We start from the raw sequence: 16,917 nt of genomic DNA on the forward strand, positions 1-16,917 counted from the left end.
CGGAAGCTTTTGGAGAGCTCTCCGTACACTCTCACACGGCCAGAAGTCTGAGAATACAAAGAACGTATTATATTTACAAACTTCCGGGGCATTCGTTGGTGGGTAAGCGTCTCAAGAAGAACAGACCGATCAACCGAGTCGGATGCGCATCGGAAATCCAGGAATACTAGAATTGTGGTCCGTTTATTCGGTGCAAAGTTTGAACACATTCGCCTATTCAGACATGGTCATTCAGGCCAGCTGAGCATATCATTTTCAGGACTTCCAATTCCCGTAGAAACGTTTGTGTGGATGAACAAAATCAGAGCATGAGCTCGGCTGTTAGAAGCACAGAGATGTGGGGAAAAATTCTACGAATCACACAGCCATCCACAAAAAGCAGCCAACCAAGAAGACCGTCACTTCCCGGAGGAACGGTGGAAACACCATGTATATGGCACAAAATTAATCTAACTCCTTGAAGAACTAATAGGCTCTGATATGTGTCCGGTTCTGAGGTAAGATCACGAGATCTAGCCCACAGGCGACAAGAAATGTGAAATAATATTTATATATAGTCGCTCGCACCTGAGGGTATTTTTGATTGTCTCCCTGTAAAGGTAATATAAAATTGGCTGTGGTACAGAGGTTGTGAACACAGCAATCCAACACCGACTACTAAATTGGTTTGACCACATGCTATCAAAGCCACCCTAGAGATTCCAGAAACAGTAAATTTGGGACTAAACGTGCTTTGGCTGAGGTGTCAGTGTAGTGGACAAGTTTACCTGTGGCCTAAGATGATTAGATCTGGTCTCTTGAATTTCAATAAATACCAATTTCACGGCCTTCGTCATCTGAAATCGTGTGTAGAGTGGGCCAACTTTGCTTATATCACAGTTGCTGGTTTGAAGTAACCAAACACACCAGCAGAACAGATCTATTTTCTGCGTTAAAAGAAAGTAAGTGGGCAACAAATCCTTTTAGCAGCTGGGTTACCGAGTTTTACTTTACTGAATGAGACAGATACTCTTCAGAAAATATTTTATTCATAACACTTGAGTTCAAAAAGGGTTCGCTTAGGTTGTCACGATCTATTTGTATCAAGTATGTTACATTTTTTACTTCTTGTAGGCAGAAAACAGTCAGGAAAAGAAAACATCTTCTGGGAAAGGTAAGCTAACATTTTTAATCTTTGTGGGCTGTGTCCAATAGCTGTGATCTGTATTCACTAGTTACATGCTTCCCAATGCGCGCCAAACCTTTTTTTACGGTTTTCCGTCAGTACTTTTGTGCGAGCTCATACATCCACATTTCAAAAATGTGGGAGAGAAAAACACGGGAAAGAATTCTGTGCATCATAAAGAGGCTTGGTCAGTGTGACGCATCCTACGTTCTCAAATTTGTATGCGTCCTAGTTACATTCTGTGCAGAGTTCCCAAGCAAAACTTAATTTTTCCAATTAGTAAACAATTGGGCGGATCATTGTCTATTTGCTGTTGTTGTGTAAGATGCCTTTGTACCCATATGGCGATTAGAGTATCCCAGTTCATGTAAAGTGAAATTTGAGCAAGTTTTCCGGAAAATTGCTTGCCTGTCGTTCATCAGATGTATTAATTCAGCACGATATAGGAGTTCCTAAATCTTGCATAGTATATTTACGTTTTTTTCAAGTGACTGAAAAAACGGGTTGCGACGTGATTTGGGTATTGACGAGTACGAGTGGTGGAGTTCGCAGTTTTATTAAAGGTTACATAATTTCTTTACTTCAGCCATGTGTTTCAGCAAATGGATTAACAGCAAAGGCATCAAAGAGTTCAGGTCCCCACACAATGAACCAGGACGTCAAAATGAATAAAAGTGTACCTCCTGGATGCGCGCTCGAGATTAGGTATTTACTATAAGCCCTAAAATACAGTACTTACACGGACGCTTTTTGATAATTGCTTTGAACAGAAAATGCTAATGCGTAATCCGCTTTACGTAACAACCTTTGAGAGAATGTTTACACGGTTTTCCAGGGACGAAATTCACATTATAAGTACTTTCCTCGCTGAATGTGGACCGTAATGTGAATTATTACCAGCGAGCATGTGATTGCAATTTCCAGTATGATTTTGAGTTAAAAGTTTAACGTTACTGTTCTTATGAACTGGTCCCATTGTTCTTTTCACATATGGTTTCTGCGTACACTTGACGGCAGAATCTCCAAATTCACCCGAACTAACTGACCGGGTTCGCGTTCGATTCGACTACGACCCAAAGCAGCCAGATGAGCTGGAATTGCAGGTGGATGACATAATTCAAGTGATGGACAGGTCCTTACCAGATGATGGCTGGTGGAAGGGTAGGAATCTCAGGACACGAAAAGTGGGTGTATTTCCAGACAACTTTGTAGCGCCAATCAATGATACCAACAAGGAAAATGCGGTGGAATCTCCCACAGTAAGTTACTTGTTACAAGATCCGAGAAAGAGGCCTTGGGCTGATTACAGTGGTCACAGTTTTATAGACTGCTGCTATCTAAGATGGCTATTGTTACTGAGTCACTTTTCTGCACCTAACGATGTAGAAATACGATGCAAGTCATTGGAAATGTTGCTTTGGTGTGTGAATCAAAGAGGAGCAAGTAAACACTGCCAAATTTTGCCTCCAAATGAGGGAATTACCGGTGAATATTTACTTATTCACAGTTTGTCTACACAATTTGGGTGAAATTGTGGTGCAAATCGCAGATTACTGGAAGACTTTTTCACACTGATTTTACCGAAATGAATATGTGCCCTGACATTTCATATCACCTGTTTACTTCCGGTCGTCCAATTTGTAAGTGAGTCTCACGGGTACAGCTGGATGCCAGGCAGTCATCATAGATGTATCGCGAAAGATTTGCGTAAAGTTTGAAATTTTTGACTTAAGTATTCTTAGTGATAGATTTCCGGGAAACCAAACTACTTTGTGCTTTTAAATAAACTTAGAATTTGAACTAAGCCAACGAATAAGGAATTAAAAAGATCTGAACTGATATTTGCCAAATTTCGTTATTTGTTTTCGTATTGCTTCCATTATTTCTTGGAGAATATTCACTGTGTGTTTTTGGTCAAACCTTCACTGTTAGTTAGCCACTATCGGTCCAGAGTTACAGCTTCACCTCCTAAAATCCTAGCTATAGCCTCTTTGGTTTATTTACGGCCACTGTATTTGGTAAATGCATTAAGCAACCAAATTTGTTTCATACGTATGAGCCTTCTTTTGTGCAGTAAAAATTTTTTGAAGAGTAGTCGGTCCTAGGTAGTCGGTAGCGGTCATGTGGTTACATTGCGTTGCCAGGACATACTTCGCTACTGGTCTTGCCTGAATCCCTCTGTAGCTTGGCCGATTGTGCACAGGAAGCATGAAAAGGGACACACTGAACAACCAAAAGACTTTTGGACGAATAAAACCCTCAGCTAAAAAAATAGTGTGCTGTTGGTGAGGGAAGATTTCGGGATCTTTATTGGAGATTCCGTCCTCACGGAAGCATTGTGCTTTACGGCTTCTCAAAATAGACTGACCTCATGGACCGGACAAAAATCCTTTGAAAAAAGGGAGTTTTTCCATTTATAAGGTCAAATCACCATTCGATATTTTAAACACCTCACTAAACAGGGATTTTCAAAGATTTATTATTTGTCCCACGAGTATTATCCATTTTTTAGATGAACCATCATACATTCCTAGTTCGTATAGGCACGAACCTACCCTTGAAATGAGCCACATCACGAAGTATGGATAGACTTTTGGTTCGTTTCTGTGAGATCAGAAAACAAGTTTTGATGGAAAACAAAAAGGACGGTTGAGAACAGTACCTGAGTGCTGTACTGAGTTTGTGAAATAGACAATTAAAACGATCTTTGGCCTACCACTTAACTGCCCCAAAACTGGAAGCTTGCTCCAATGTAGGGATGTCAAACATACCCGTGAAACGTCATACGACTTCTGCCAATTTCGCGATGGTAATAACAATATCAGTTCCTTGTGTATTTAAAGCAGAAAACACATCCTCATGAAATCGGCTTTACTTTCATATTTTTCTACACTCAAACGGTAGAGTATTTTACTTTTGTATATCGCCATTTGAGTTGTCGCCAGAAAACATTGCCATATGCCTGGCTGGAATAAATGCGCATTGTACCGAAATTGTGGAACCTGTCGTATCACTGATTACATTGATGAGATGAATTGGAACCCATCCCGGTTTTATTTGGACAAATCTAACAAAAACTCAAAATAATGATTGAGAGAAAGAAGGCCAAGCACATAAATGTCACATTTGCTTAATCTAGAAGTAGAATCCTTGTTACGTTTAGAAGAGCCAAATGTGAGGACACCGCTGGCGGTAACTGTCTCAGTTCATAGTGCTTCAATAGCACGATAAACAAACCAAAATATATCAATCAATCATAATATAAGAGATTGCACTCTCATTAGCCAATAAGAAGAACACTTGCTCAGGGAACATATTTCCGTTGCGAAAGTTAACTGATAGATGTGTGAATCTTACAGGTTTCTGAATTGTTGGTACGATACTCGGAATTTGGTGCAATTCATCCGAATCGAAGTGAAATCTTCGGCTTGTCAGAAACACAACATTTGTAACACACCTTTTGTCAAAAAACGCGATTTATTGTTGCACTATGAATGCCAGAAATGTACCTTTGGTGAAAAACTTTGGAACCACGTGCTTGAAACAGAAGTAAAATATACAACCCGTATTCTGCTTATCAGAAAACTGTTTAGCGAGGAACTTTTTTGTCCTCATTATGAGGTTGAAACTCACCGCTGGTTTGCATTTATTTTCTTACCAATAGAAAATTTTCAGGCACACACATTTAATCTAACATGCATCACATGTGTCTCAATCAGGCTATCCACTGAAGAGATGACCGCTGTGTGATCGCAAAATTCGACTTGACATCCCAGTCGGAAATGAAGTTTCCTCCTAGCTTAATCTAGTACTGCCAAAAGCCTCAAACTGTGAGACAGTGTGGCCGGATTTCTTTTCAAGACCAGACGGCAGAATGTTGAACCTGAAAGCTGGTTCTGACATCAGCCCATTTGAAGTGCACTATTCTGGAAGGCATTCAGTGATGTTGTTTAACTTGCTGTCAACAAAGGTCATTTCATTAGTGTGTCTATCGAATTCCAGCACTTGTATGGTATTTGTTGTCTATTCGTTTGTACTGAGTGTGCTTGTGCTGGTACGTGACAGTACACTAAGCCACTTGGCTTAGCTGATACATGAGGCAGCCTGCTCTATAGGGTTGCTCCAACTTGAAGCAAAAACCAACCATCTCCAATTATGTGTGAAAGGTTGATGCAGTTTATTTCTGAGGTTGAGTGTAGCGATCTATTCAGGAGCGCTTCATAGTAGTCATATCATGGACTATAAAGGACTCTTAAAATTGTGACGCTCTGTTACCGCTTGGGCACAACGGGGTGTGTCGAAGTTTGAATCTTTCACATGTATGAGATATGCGGGTGTTTATCTCGAGTAGACCTTGAATTAGGATTGTCAAAACCAGGTACTCAACATAGTGCCGATCACATACTTTCTATACGGAGTTTTAAATTTTATCGAGTGCAACACTTTTTTATAAAACCAGGTTGTTACGGGAAATTAGGACCAATTTCCGTCGAACGATAAAGCGAGTAAAAGATCAGAGCTTTGCTTTGACTTAACTGGAGGCAGAGAATTGTCTGGTTGATCAAGTTCGAATTTACGCTATAGACCTTCTTATACAAGTCCAGAATTGTCTTAGCTCTTTCTAATAGCCCAGCATGGGCCAGATTTTCCAAATTATGGTGATGTTTGGTGTACTGCTTGAGCTGTAGATGAACAAATATATCAAAGTATATATACGAATGTACATAAGATGTAATCAAAAAAGAGAGCTTGCTGGTTTTGCTGACTTGGTCTCATGTTCCATATGCTAGTCGGCCAAATTCCTCAAGCGGCTCTTTTCCCATGACCATGCGAAGGGTGGAAACTTGACAGCGGAGTGTGAAGGCCGTTACCAGGAAACTCAGCAGCGCTGGTCATTGTCGTCTCCCTGGATAAGGACCCCAAGTCGGACCACAAAGCATAAGGCGTACCTCAGTCGCTACATCATGCATCCGAGCTGTTGCTTTAGATGTATAGCTCCTGTCCGAAACACCCCGATGGAAAGTCCGCTGACAGCCCTGCGTTTACACGTCAATTAGACCAGCTATCGCTTCCAACGCGTAGCTATCTACCTCACCTCCCCAAATCATCGTTGAGGGAGGTTATGGAAGCTGGAACCACTGTACGGAAAATATGCATTTTTTAGAGCTGCTGGCGATGATTATAGACACGTTCTCTGTTCGAACCATCTACACGACTGAAGGCCCTTACCTTCTGAAATGTGACCTGCCCCTCAGTTTTTCGGGGCTATGAATGCTTACTTCGTTTCTCGTTACATTTAAATAGTAGTCTGTTTTGGGGAATAGTGGAGCAGAGATCACCGAGCTATTCTGTCCCTTTCCGCAAACTTTCGTTTTAACTCAAACCATTAGGCCAGCGTCGTCCCTTTAAGGGTAATAGTCCTATTTTTAGGTCCTAGACTACTTTTCGCGGGAGTGTAAGCTGAATTGAATCACTCTTTTGGCATTTCTCTTTGTGATTAACCGTTGTATTGCACAAATGGCTTTTCAGCTTACCATTTATGCTTTTTTTATTACACTGGGACTTGGAAAGTGGGTTGAAATGCCTTCCTAAGGGTAACAGGAAATCTCAGATGTTAACGCTGATGCGAAGCTTGCTTTTGAGGTGAATTCAAAACGATACTCCTTCTGGACCATTAGATTCGAACTTAAGCGTCTAACATAGGCGATGCGGTTTAAAAAATACAGGGCAATCTTGAACTGAACGTATACCTTTTCTGCTAATTGTTGTACGCTGACATGTCGGTGTTACACAAGGTTTCGGTTGACATTTGGGACCATAGTGGACTCCTCCGCCTGAGTTTCACTGTAAAAAATAGTGAAGTAACATGGCACAAAGTTCTCTAAACGTTTGTCTGTACACATCGTCAATCAAACTAACGCACCGACAACAGCATAAGGCTTTAAGTTCTAGGGGCGAAGACATTAATATACGGTTAAAATGTACTTGACTTGAGGATTTTTGGATGCAGAATTTCGCAGTCACTCAACAAGTAAACGCGGCATCCAGGAAAAAGCCCGTTCACCAATGACAGTCAACATGTTTGTTGATCTAAATAGTCCATGTAAGTGAACTTCCTTGGCACCAGGCTGAGAGTCAAACAAAGTCTTTATACTTTTCACCCCGCACATAACTGGTGGTCCAATTTTCGGAAATTCTCGTGTTGTTTATATAAGCACAAGTTTATCTAAGCCACTACAGAAACTTTGCACCTACGCCAACCGTATGGACCAAGTGGTATGATGAATTTATGGTTACGTAGTTACTTCAGAATTCCATTCTAACGTACCTAGGTTATGTATGTTGTGAGGATTTGAGAAGCTCGTTCAAGCAGGGAATACACGAAAGCTAGTGGTTTTTCTTATTCGCTTGCTTGTACTCGTCGTTGATACCACTGTCACTTAGATTCTGCAATATCCAGGTTTGATTCGGCTTGTATTTTGTCATTTTGCTTGAGGAAATCAGTGTCGTCCGTTCGTTCACTGATTCACTAAACAATTCTATTGCAATTGGAGTGCCTACCTCAGTGAAAGAACCCATGATCTCCAGCAGGGTGTTTGGGGGGGAGGGGTAAGGGAAATGACTATCGAGAAAACTTCGGAATTCTCCATAAGGTTATGTAACGTTTCATTTGCATGCCATTCGAAAACTGCACGAATACCCGAAATGACAGAGGAATATATTGCACACTTAGAATTGGATCAGCTGTAATGTAATCAAGTATCGTTTTTGACACCTACCGGTAAAAAGTTACAACGTTCGAAAATTTTTTAAGGACCTTAGTGATCCCATATCTATCGGGTAACTCTTGATGAGCTGTTTGGACAAATTACCATATTGAAAAATTCAGGTTTTTCGTATTGACTTAGGAAGTGAGAAGCTTCTTCATCCCTTATTGAGAATTGGAAACCGTTTTCCAGAAACTCAGTGACCGCTGATGGTATATGTATTTTGAATTTAGGCGGGATACGGTCACAAAAGTCACCAATGATGGGTTGTGAGTTCTGCTACAAACATTTTGGTAAACTAGCTTCTTTACTTTTAGAGGGACAACTCTAACCCAAGATTTGGTGTGAACTGTTTGGTGCAATTTTATCCATCCGAACTGTTTGTTTTTCGTTGAGTTTCCTTCATGGAATCGGTGCACAGAAGACTCCACCAAGTGTTCTGGAAACCATTAAGCTGCCTCAACGGAATGAATGCGAAAAACCCGTTGGTCAGTTTTCTGAGCTTGGAGTTTTGGTTTCTGTCGGTTGCTTTGTTCACTTAGCTGGGACGTTTGATTGCAAACGGTTCATTGGTGCCTTGTTAAAGAACGGACTGGACCGCAGCTGTGAATCAGTGGTTGTGCTGACTGATCTGGCGAACTGTTAGGATTCCATCCGCTCCCTAACGACGACCTTGTACGCTACATAAGCTACAAAACTTCCCGTTATTTTCGGTTTCTCTCAATTTAAAGTTATTAAGCCAACCGAGATAACACTATTGTCATATCGTTCACAGTTTTCATTCGAATTTTCACGTAGTAAGATGAACATGTTTTGCCACTTTCTTATGACTATTGCCAGAACTGTCTGTTGTAGTAAGCTGGGCCAAGAAAACCGAACAATGTTCGTTTTGTGCGCAGCTAGCTAGTCGAGAGATATTGATTAAACTTTAGGTTAGCACGTAAAAGAAGCTAAATTACGGCACACTGATGGGATGTTTTGTGCCCCGTGGGTGTCAAACAACCAGGTTGACGTTTATTTAGGAGATGTGTATTCACTCGTGAGCCTGAAATTGTGCGCTGCATATTCACCGTTTGTGTGATATCGAATCGTTGCTCACAATTGCTGCAATTCGAATGTGTTTGTATGTTCAAATTCGTTACAGCACAACAATGCATCCGCATCAGCTGGCATCAAACCGGTTGGCATAACAACCACATCGCTTCACAACGGCAACCTCCCCAATACTGGGTCCACTGTTCGGGTTAGTTCGGTCAGTTCACCGTCAGTCACCAGTGGACCGATGACAACCCTTGGTGTGAAAAGCAATGAGCCGCCTAAGTTGGCCACCAAGCCTGTGTCCACTACCGCCATGCATAATAACACATCAGGTGGCAGAGCACACGTCAATGCTTTGGGGAGCTCAGGAACTCACCGTGATACCAGAATCTCGATTACGCATGCTTCCGGACGGTCTGAAAGTAAATTAAATCCCTCAAACCCACCAGACTGCCAAACGAATACCGAGAAAACCGGCGAAAGAATCTCAAAATGGAAACAAACCCCTGATCGATCAGAACAGACTGAACGCTCTATTTCGATAGTGGATGAACGTCGTTCAGGTTAGTTTTTTATTTTGAAAAGACCTGGAAGATTACCTCTTGTTTGTGTATCCATAGCTTCAACAGTTCCGCAGCTGTCCGCTGATAAATTGCAATGGACTGAAGTGAATACATGACAGTTAGATTTTTGAAAATCTCCCCATCCAAACTTTAGACATTGAAATTTTTGGACGCACCCGAGTTTATTGCTTACAGCGTGACTAAACATAAGAAGTGATCAATAGTTTCTAGTATATTCGGACCCCTTCAAACAAAGATTCGATCATTAGAACGGAGCGGATGACGTAAACGTGGGCTCTATTGTACTCATATTCAATTGTTACGAATCAAGATAAGCCTTTACGAATTCCCAGGGACTTGAAATAGTTACCAGAAGAGTAGGTTTTTTTTCAAGAAAGAATACAAAGTGTGATCACACTGGCGGTCAAACTCACATTAGGCTCTGTTTTTCGTTTGCCAACGGACCAGTTTTCGACCTTCAGCAAACTGATGCATACATTGGTTAGATGTTTCCGTGTGTCACGCAACTCATTAAGTTTTTTTGGCATTGTGTTTTCAGCTTACGTAGCGCTGATTTTCACAGTGTACAGCAACTCCCAAATGATACTGCACATCTGATTCGTTCCCACAAAGCCTTTCCCATTCCCGTAAGCTGTGGCGGAACTCTACCTGGTCGAATAAACTTGTTGAATTATTCGGTTTTGGCTTACACAGCCGCGAGCCACTTTAGTGTTAGTGTTTTTCCCAACTATTTGTTCTTATTCTGTTTTGAGAACAAGCCGTACAAAGGATTGTGCTCGCATATGAACAGTTTGCTGCTGCAAAATTTTGTATTTAAAAAAAGTTGAATCAGATCATCGACCCGAAAGCAGTTTACGTAGGATTCTAGTTGCTTCTGGCGGTCCTATGATTGAAAAATGGATTCCTGATAGGAAAAACCAACAGATTGAACTACTGTTTGCGCTTCTTGGTGACTTGATGGCCTAGTGATATCTTGAATCAGATGAAGTACGTAACACTGATGTGAAATCAGATCATATTCATGTGTTGATATGCATTATTCGCAAACACAATTTTGCAATAACGCGAGACCCGAATGAATCGAAGGTGAATCCTTCGTTTCGTCCCAACAAAATGTTCCGTGCATAGGCTCTCTTGTGTTTTAATTAGCTCCGTATTTCAGATATCGGAATGTATTTTTCTTGACAAGGATTGTTGGAAAATTATCATCAGCCCATTTCCAGTTTCACGTTTCTTGGGAGCCGTCATTTCTGCACGGGCTCCGAGTTCCATCAACCGTACGTCTTACTTGAACACCTAATCACTTGATTGTGGAGCCATATGCTTGTTTCGAAAACGAGCTTTGTGCCAATGAGAGACAAAATTGAAGGGTAGAAATAAACCACATCTTAGCACAATTTGTAAAAAGCGAATGTGCATGACGTTCGACGCAACTTCTGCGCTGCTCTGATTAACTAGATGACAGTTTGCCGTCGAATCTTCAGGAACTGAAGCCATCTAAAAGGCGTTTGATCTACAGGTGCAGGTCAAATAAAGCTATCTCGACCAAGCGAAATCACTTACAGAGTGTACAAATGCCACTTTTCTTGTAGCTCAGAGGCCAGACATGTGATTAAAATGGGGGAGTATTCTATACTGAGTTGTAAGTAGCACTTTTTCTTAAGCAGGTCTCGTCTACTGAAATATTGCAGCACGATATTTGAACACTTGCGTAACAATTGTATACTTTCCTTACCAGTCGATGTCGTTCAATTGGTATCTAATGATCTCCTGCAATGCACCAAAGCATCAGTACAAGGAAATTCATGGGTAGTAGTTATCTTAAGAAAAATAAAGCAGAGTTCCTAATTTGTATGAAAACATGAATTTAAGTTTGCGTTTTATGGTGGATGGCCACATTTTTTTCAGCAACAGGGAGTTCCGAATGTTACTCAGTGTGTGCCATGTCTGCAAGTTCCTTGTTTAACGTGTGGCACCCTATATCTATTTTCACCGGTATTTCCGGTTCTCTTTGCCCACGAGTACCTCCTGTACGTGGCCCGCGAAGTATGTCCATCATGATTTAGAAGACATTGCAATCTTATACTTTTGACGTGATCTTGTCTGTCAACTACACACGCGGATATAAAATGGTGTTAAGGTCTAAAAGAATAGTAAGCTGCAATGAAATTGGTCACTGAGGCCAATCAGTGAAGTCGCACCTCAAACTGGAGATTCACTTATGGATCACTGTTGGGCACATTTTGACCTGTGAACCTTGTAGGTGGCGGCCGGTAAAGCGCTTGCACAGAATGCCCCTGATTTCAAAGCCTAGGTTTTCCTGGTCGATTCGCAATTACTGCGACTACAGGCAGTGCATTTTTTTGAACTTCCTTGCGGTGGTGCTCAACAGATTACACTGAATGATTTGATTAGATTAATTTGGTGATTGTATCTATCAGTTGAACAGCAGTCACAATAATCACGTGATTCCGTTTGTCAGAACGTTTTCAGGATGTCGTGCACTCACCTATTCTTAAAGATGGACAGTGTCCTGCCACCTACATGGTTTGCGGGACATTCACAAGCACAAATATGTAGTAGGTGGGCATCTTATCCTTCAAGCTGTTAACGTGCATTAGCCGACCGTCTCAGCAACCACAGAAATCAGAGTTTTACATGCAGTTCTTACACAACGGAAACAGTTATCCATTTTTTGTAAAATGTACGACGAACAAATCTGCGCGTTTTACTCTCGGGACACTGTGGTCATTGTGAAATGTATGGATGGAATCCTTACGTCTTTGCACAAATCATCAATCGTACTGACGGCAATCTGCAGGCTATATAATGTTCCTTTAAAATATGCTTTGGGGCATGAAATCATGTATGCTGTCATGCTCTGAGTTTGAACATTCCATGAAACACTTCAAATTTGCACAGAGTGAGAGCTTCTTACCGGGCATTTTGAATCTTGAAACCATGAGGAGTTTACCGGAATACCTTAAGAAGCATATTACGACGTGCTAACGTGAAAAAGCTTGATAAACTGGCAACTCGAGTTTCGAGATGAGCATATTGATTGCTCACTAAGCTTCTCCCCGGCTGCGGGGAGGAACCTATAAAAGTGAACCTTACGTCCTTAGAGTACTAAATCAGAAGGAAACAAACTTGTTTCTCTGTTTGCGTAATTGAAGCTGATTACATGTTTGTAAGATGTTCACTAATTTAAATTCTTGCTCTTCCCTCATACTAGCTGCACATCGTACTGATGTGTATTTCTTTGTGCTGGCTGCGCCAGGAAACCTAATCCTAGTAATTTTATTGATGAGTGATGGAACACATAAAACACGGTCTCTAATTGTAATAAGTACATGCCTTGATAAACTCAGTAATAATTATGATTTTGGCTCGGACACTTGTGTCGCGCAACTTCATCTTAGCTATTCATCCGACGTAAGTCCCGTATGCTGTGTTCGCAAGATGGTTTCAAGGTTAAAATATTTATTATCAGTATTCCGTATGTCTGTAGAAATGTTTAAGCCGATAAAGCAAAGGTATAGCTCGGTAATATTCGGTGGTCTCTGTTCTCCTATAGCTCGGTATCCCCGGAAATCAGTTCATATGTCTAACTAAACAGATAAATTGCCGAGAGTATGTGAAATATGCTTGATGACGTTGCGTTGTTATTCTAGTGCTACGATCTACCTCCTTGAATGATTCATAAATTGGTCTGCATTTGATGGCGACGAAAGGTCATGTAACCGAGGAGACTCTCATTTGACAAAACTTGTCCGATTGAGACAGGACCTGGCAACTGGGGCTTTAAAATTCGACATCCAATCCATGATATCTTGAATATAAGTGGTATTTTTTAATATTTACTAACCACTTTCGTCCTTTTCCTCGTTCAAATGTTCCAGGTGAAGGAACGGAGCTTTCAGAGGCAAACGGCAATCGCCTGACCGGGTTAACAGCAGACCGGCCAAGACAAACCGGAAGAAGACTTCCCAGCAGATTCAGCCGCTCAACGACACCCAACTCGGTAGGCTGTCGTGACAAATGTAGTCGGAAATGCGATCTGATTTGTCAGCTTTATTCGTCTCCTTTAGCAGTTCCATTCATTTTTACTATGTTACACTCTTTGCTTAATTCTGTCGGCAACTGTCGATGTAGTATTTTTTGTGGATGCTACTTAGCTTCCAAGCTCGATACATCTTGGAACTCGCATTACAATCTTTGTTGGGACACTATTTAACAATCAGGAGGTCCGTTGTTTGAACTTAACGTGGTACCGTGGTTGTTGCGGCCTAGGTTTGGACAACCTATCTCTGTTTCAGCCTTTGTGAATGTTTTAGGGTTTTTTGGCAGCTATGGACCCTAAGGATAAAATAGCCGAACAAATGCGTCTATTTTTTCTGCTTTTCAATACATGGCCGATGTTGAAGTAGAAATCAGTGTAATCACGAGTTTATCCCGGTACCCTTTGTTCAACGAGAAACCGCCTATTCTGTTACCTTTCAATCAATCTCTCTGTTTACTAGGTTTCATAAAAGGTTTTGTGGTGATTTAAATTTTGCGTACCCAGATACCCCTTTTAGACGCCAGGTTTGATACCGTTTATAATCTCGCTCGCGGACCTGCATGTTACTGGAAGTCTCATTTTTATCTGACTACTGCGTGTTGTCAAATTCTTTCCTTAATTAAAACGTGGTCATCAGTCTTTCTCTCTTTCTATTCAGCCGTACAAGCCAGATATACAATTCTTAAAATTTTAGCACTACCACTAAGTTACTTCTGGATGAGTGCTTCCGATATCATAACATGGACAGCATGGGTCGGAACCTGGCAAGTATCGTGGGTGTCTTCATTTCAAAAGCAGCTTTCTGTTTCAACAACCCCCTAATTCGTACCCGGTAGCCAGCAGTTTGATAAACTCCTTGTTAATGTAATCGGGAGTACCGGAACTCAAGCCATGCTTTCAACTTTCCACAGGCCCTTCAAAAATCGTGGTGTTCACGGTTGGTCGTGAGTGATTTTGAGTTAACGCCACCGATAAACTTCTCATTCAACTTATTTGAGACATTATCATCTTTATAGGGATGGCCTAAAGAGCGCTACCCGTGATCAAGCGAACAGAAATCGTACTGACATATTTTGCAGGTCAAACAGCTTTGTATTGCCTACACATGCTTCAAGAAAAACTGCTTTCTTGAAGGGTCCACAAGAGCGCACTCCAGTAACCACTATTAGGCATACATTTCTTTCGAGAAGATCCAGGTAATCGGTTGTTGTGACCATCTTGCTTGAAAAAAATAGGCTAACTCAAGAGAGACAAGGTTGTGTGACGTGAAAAGCTTTTCTCCCAACGGTTGCGAAAGCTAGCTTCATTGCACTGATGGAGTAAACTTTGAAAGAAAAGAAGTCAGTGTGAGACCTGGAAAAGTTTCCCCGAATGGTGAAGAATCGTTTGGTCGAAAAGGCCTACCGCTTCCAATTAGGTTCAAATAAAAATAATATTGACGTTCCGGCTGTTCCTGCATGTACTGCAGGATTCAACCACCATCGCGGGTGGTTGGTGAGAGTAGTTGGCAGTTCAAACTGTGGTATGGCCTTACCGTAGCGCTATAATAAGGGCCCATGTGTTTTTCCAGATCATGGTTTCATATCAAGGTGCCGGGTTGCAGAAAATGGCAAAATCTGTTACAGACTTAAAGGGCTGATTGACGTACAAATGTTAGTAAAAGGTCACTGGAATGTTGGTCCGTTCACAAGAGATCTCACAGATTACGTTTCCGAGGCGTTTTACAGTGGTATGTTAAAATATAATGAAGATATTTTGGTGGCCTCGTGTCGCACTACCTCAGGGCTCCGTCACAAAAATGCCTGCGATAATTTCAATCATAGAGGTAGAATATCAGCGAACAATAGCTCATTTCACCAATAAATGTGCTTGCATTTCCCGAAGATGTTTTGCAATAATATGGTTGCGCTGCATGTGTGAACTAGGCTCGTACAGAGCTTGTGATGTGAAGGTGAATAACGAGTTACTTCCCAAAGAATATGTGGCTTTCTGAAAACAGATGAAGCACCGTCGGCCTAATAATCACTTTACCTCTGTTCTGAAGGAAAATTCCGCTGATCTACACAATGAATCACAATCAGCACACAAGGAGACCCACTTATCTCGATTTCACAACGCATTACCAAGCCGTCAGACCCCAATTCCCTTGGAAGATGTGCGAAGTGGAGCTGATATTGCGGAGCGGCGCGCAGCTGAATTATCCGCAAAAGCGCAGAAAACTCCTCAAAGTAACCACTTGCGGTCTGGTAAGTATGGTCGTTTAAGTATGGTCTTATATCAGACTAATATGATGTTTGCTCGTAATTTCTATCGGTAGCGTTGCTAGCAACTGCTAGAAGCACGATAATCATATTGTTTGCAGAAGACGACATTCAGCGCATAAATTCGAGTTGTTTTATGAACAATTCCTGTTAAAATAGCGACAAGATTACAGTTGATATCGACTAACAGACCTGCTGGTCGAACTCAAATAAGTGAATTGTTTTGTGTTTGAGTCCTCGCGCTAACAAGTTCACTTGTAAAGATTGAGAAATTTGTGCTTACGTCTTCTAGATGGATGGGAGAAGGTGGTATCAATCGGTGAGACTGACAAAGCGTTCATTCATTAGTAGCACGTAAAATTCGACTGATCCGCTGCCGTGTGCAAACCTCGTATTTTTTTTTTATTTGGATTGGATCGTAAACGAAGCAAGCTACTCCTATTTTTTCTCCGGAAATTAAGCGTACTTTTGTACCCTTGAAGGTGAAACCTTCCAGGGTTTGAGTAACCTTGCCCAATCTTAATGGTATTCCAGAGCAAAACGGACTACATTGATCTGAATCTGGGATAAAATCGGTCGAAATCTTAACTTAGATAACTCAGGTAAATTAGAGAGCGTAAAACCTGGTAAGCACAGGGGTAAGTTTTGCTGAAATCCACAAACCACCGTCTCCTGTGTTCGACCCCCTCTAACCCCCTCCTATGGACGAAGGTCCCAGTTTTGATTAATAGCCCTCTCAATCTAAAACAAACCCGTGCGTGCGTTTCATTAATGACGTGCTGGTATATTGAACCGATGAAAAGGTTGAAGAGGAATGAATCGACTCTTGTTTATATCAACTCACAGGAAGTGATATTTCGAAACCGTGAATATCAAAACAGATTAAACCTATAAAAGCCCGTGTGCTGCCCATTCAACTGAAAAGAAAATACTCCGCTTCTGATCTGATTAGGGCTTGTTTGGATCGCCTGGTCAGATCAACTTAACTTAATTAATCACCGAAAACATGTCCTGCTCACTGGCTTTGTTCCCCCTCGTG

The 16,917-nt window shown here is 41.4% G+C and overlaps 1 protein-coding gene across 1 annotated transcript in view; it reads left to right on the top strand.

The window, feature by feature from the left end:
• T265_00945 (hypothetical protein) overlaps window positions 1-16,917 on the top strand; it is a gene marked incomplete at both ends in the record, with an annotated part of 53,791 nt that overhangs the window by 21,246 nt on the left and 15,628 nt on the right. The window contains 5 exons of the mRNA XM_009164860.1: window positions 1,114-1,153; window positions 2,183-2,424; window positions 9,077-9,533; window positions 13,457-13,578; window positions 15,662-15,863. Of these exons, the coding sequence (XP_009163124.1) occupies window positions 1,114-1,153; window positions 2,183-2,424; window positions 9,077-9,533; window positions 13,457-13,578; window positions 15,662-15,863 (1,063 nt within the window). The remainder of the gene's footprint in view (window positions 1-1,113; window positions 1,154-2,182; window positions 2,425-9,076; window positions 9,534-13,456; window positions 13,579-15,661; window positions 15,864-16,917) is intronic.

Source organism: Opisthorchis viverrini (genome assembly GCF_000715545.1).
Source record: "Opisthorchis viverrini unplaced genomic scaffold opera_v5_10, whole genome shotgun sequence".
NCBI lineage: Eukaryota > Metazoa > Platyhelminthes > Trematoda > Opisthorchiida > Opisthorchiidae > Opisthorchis > Opisthorchis viverrini.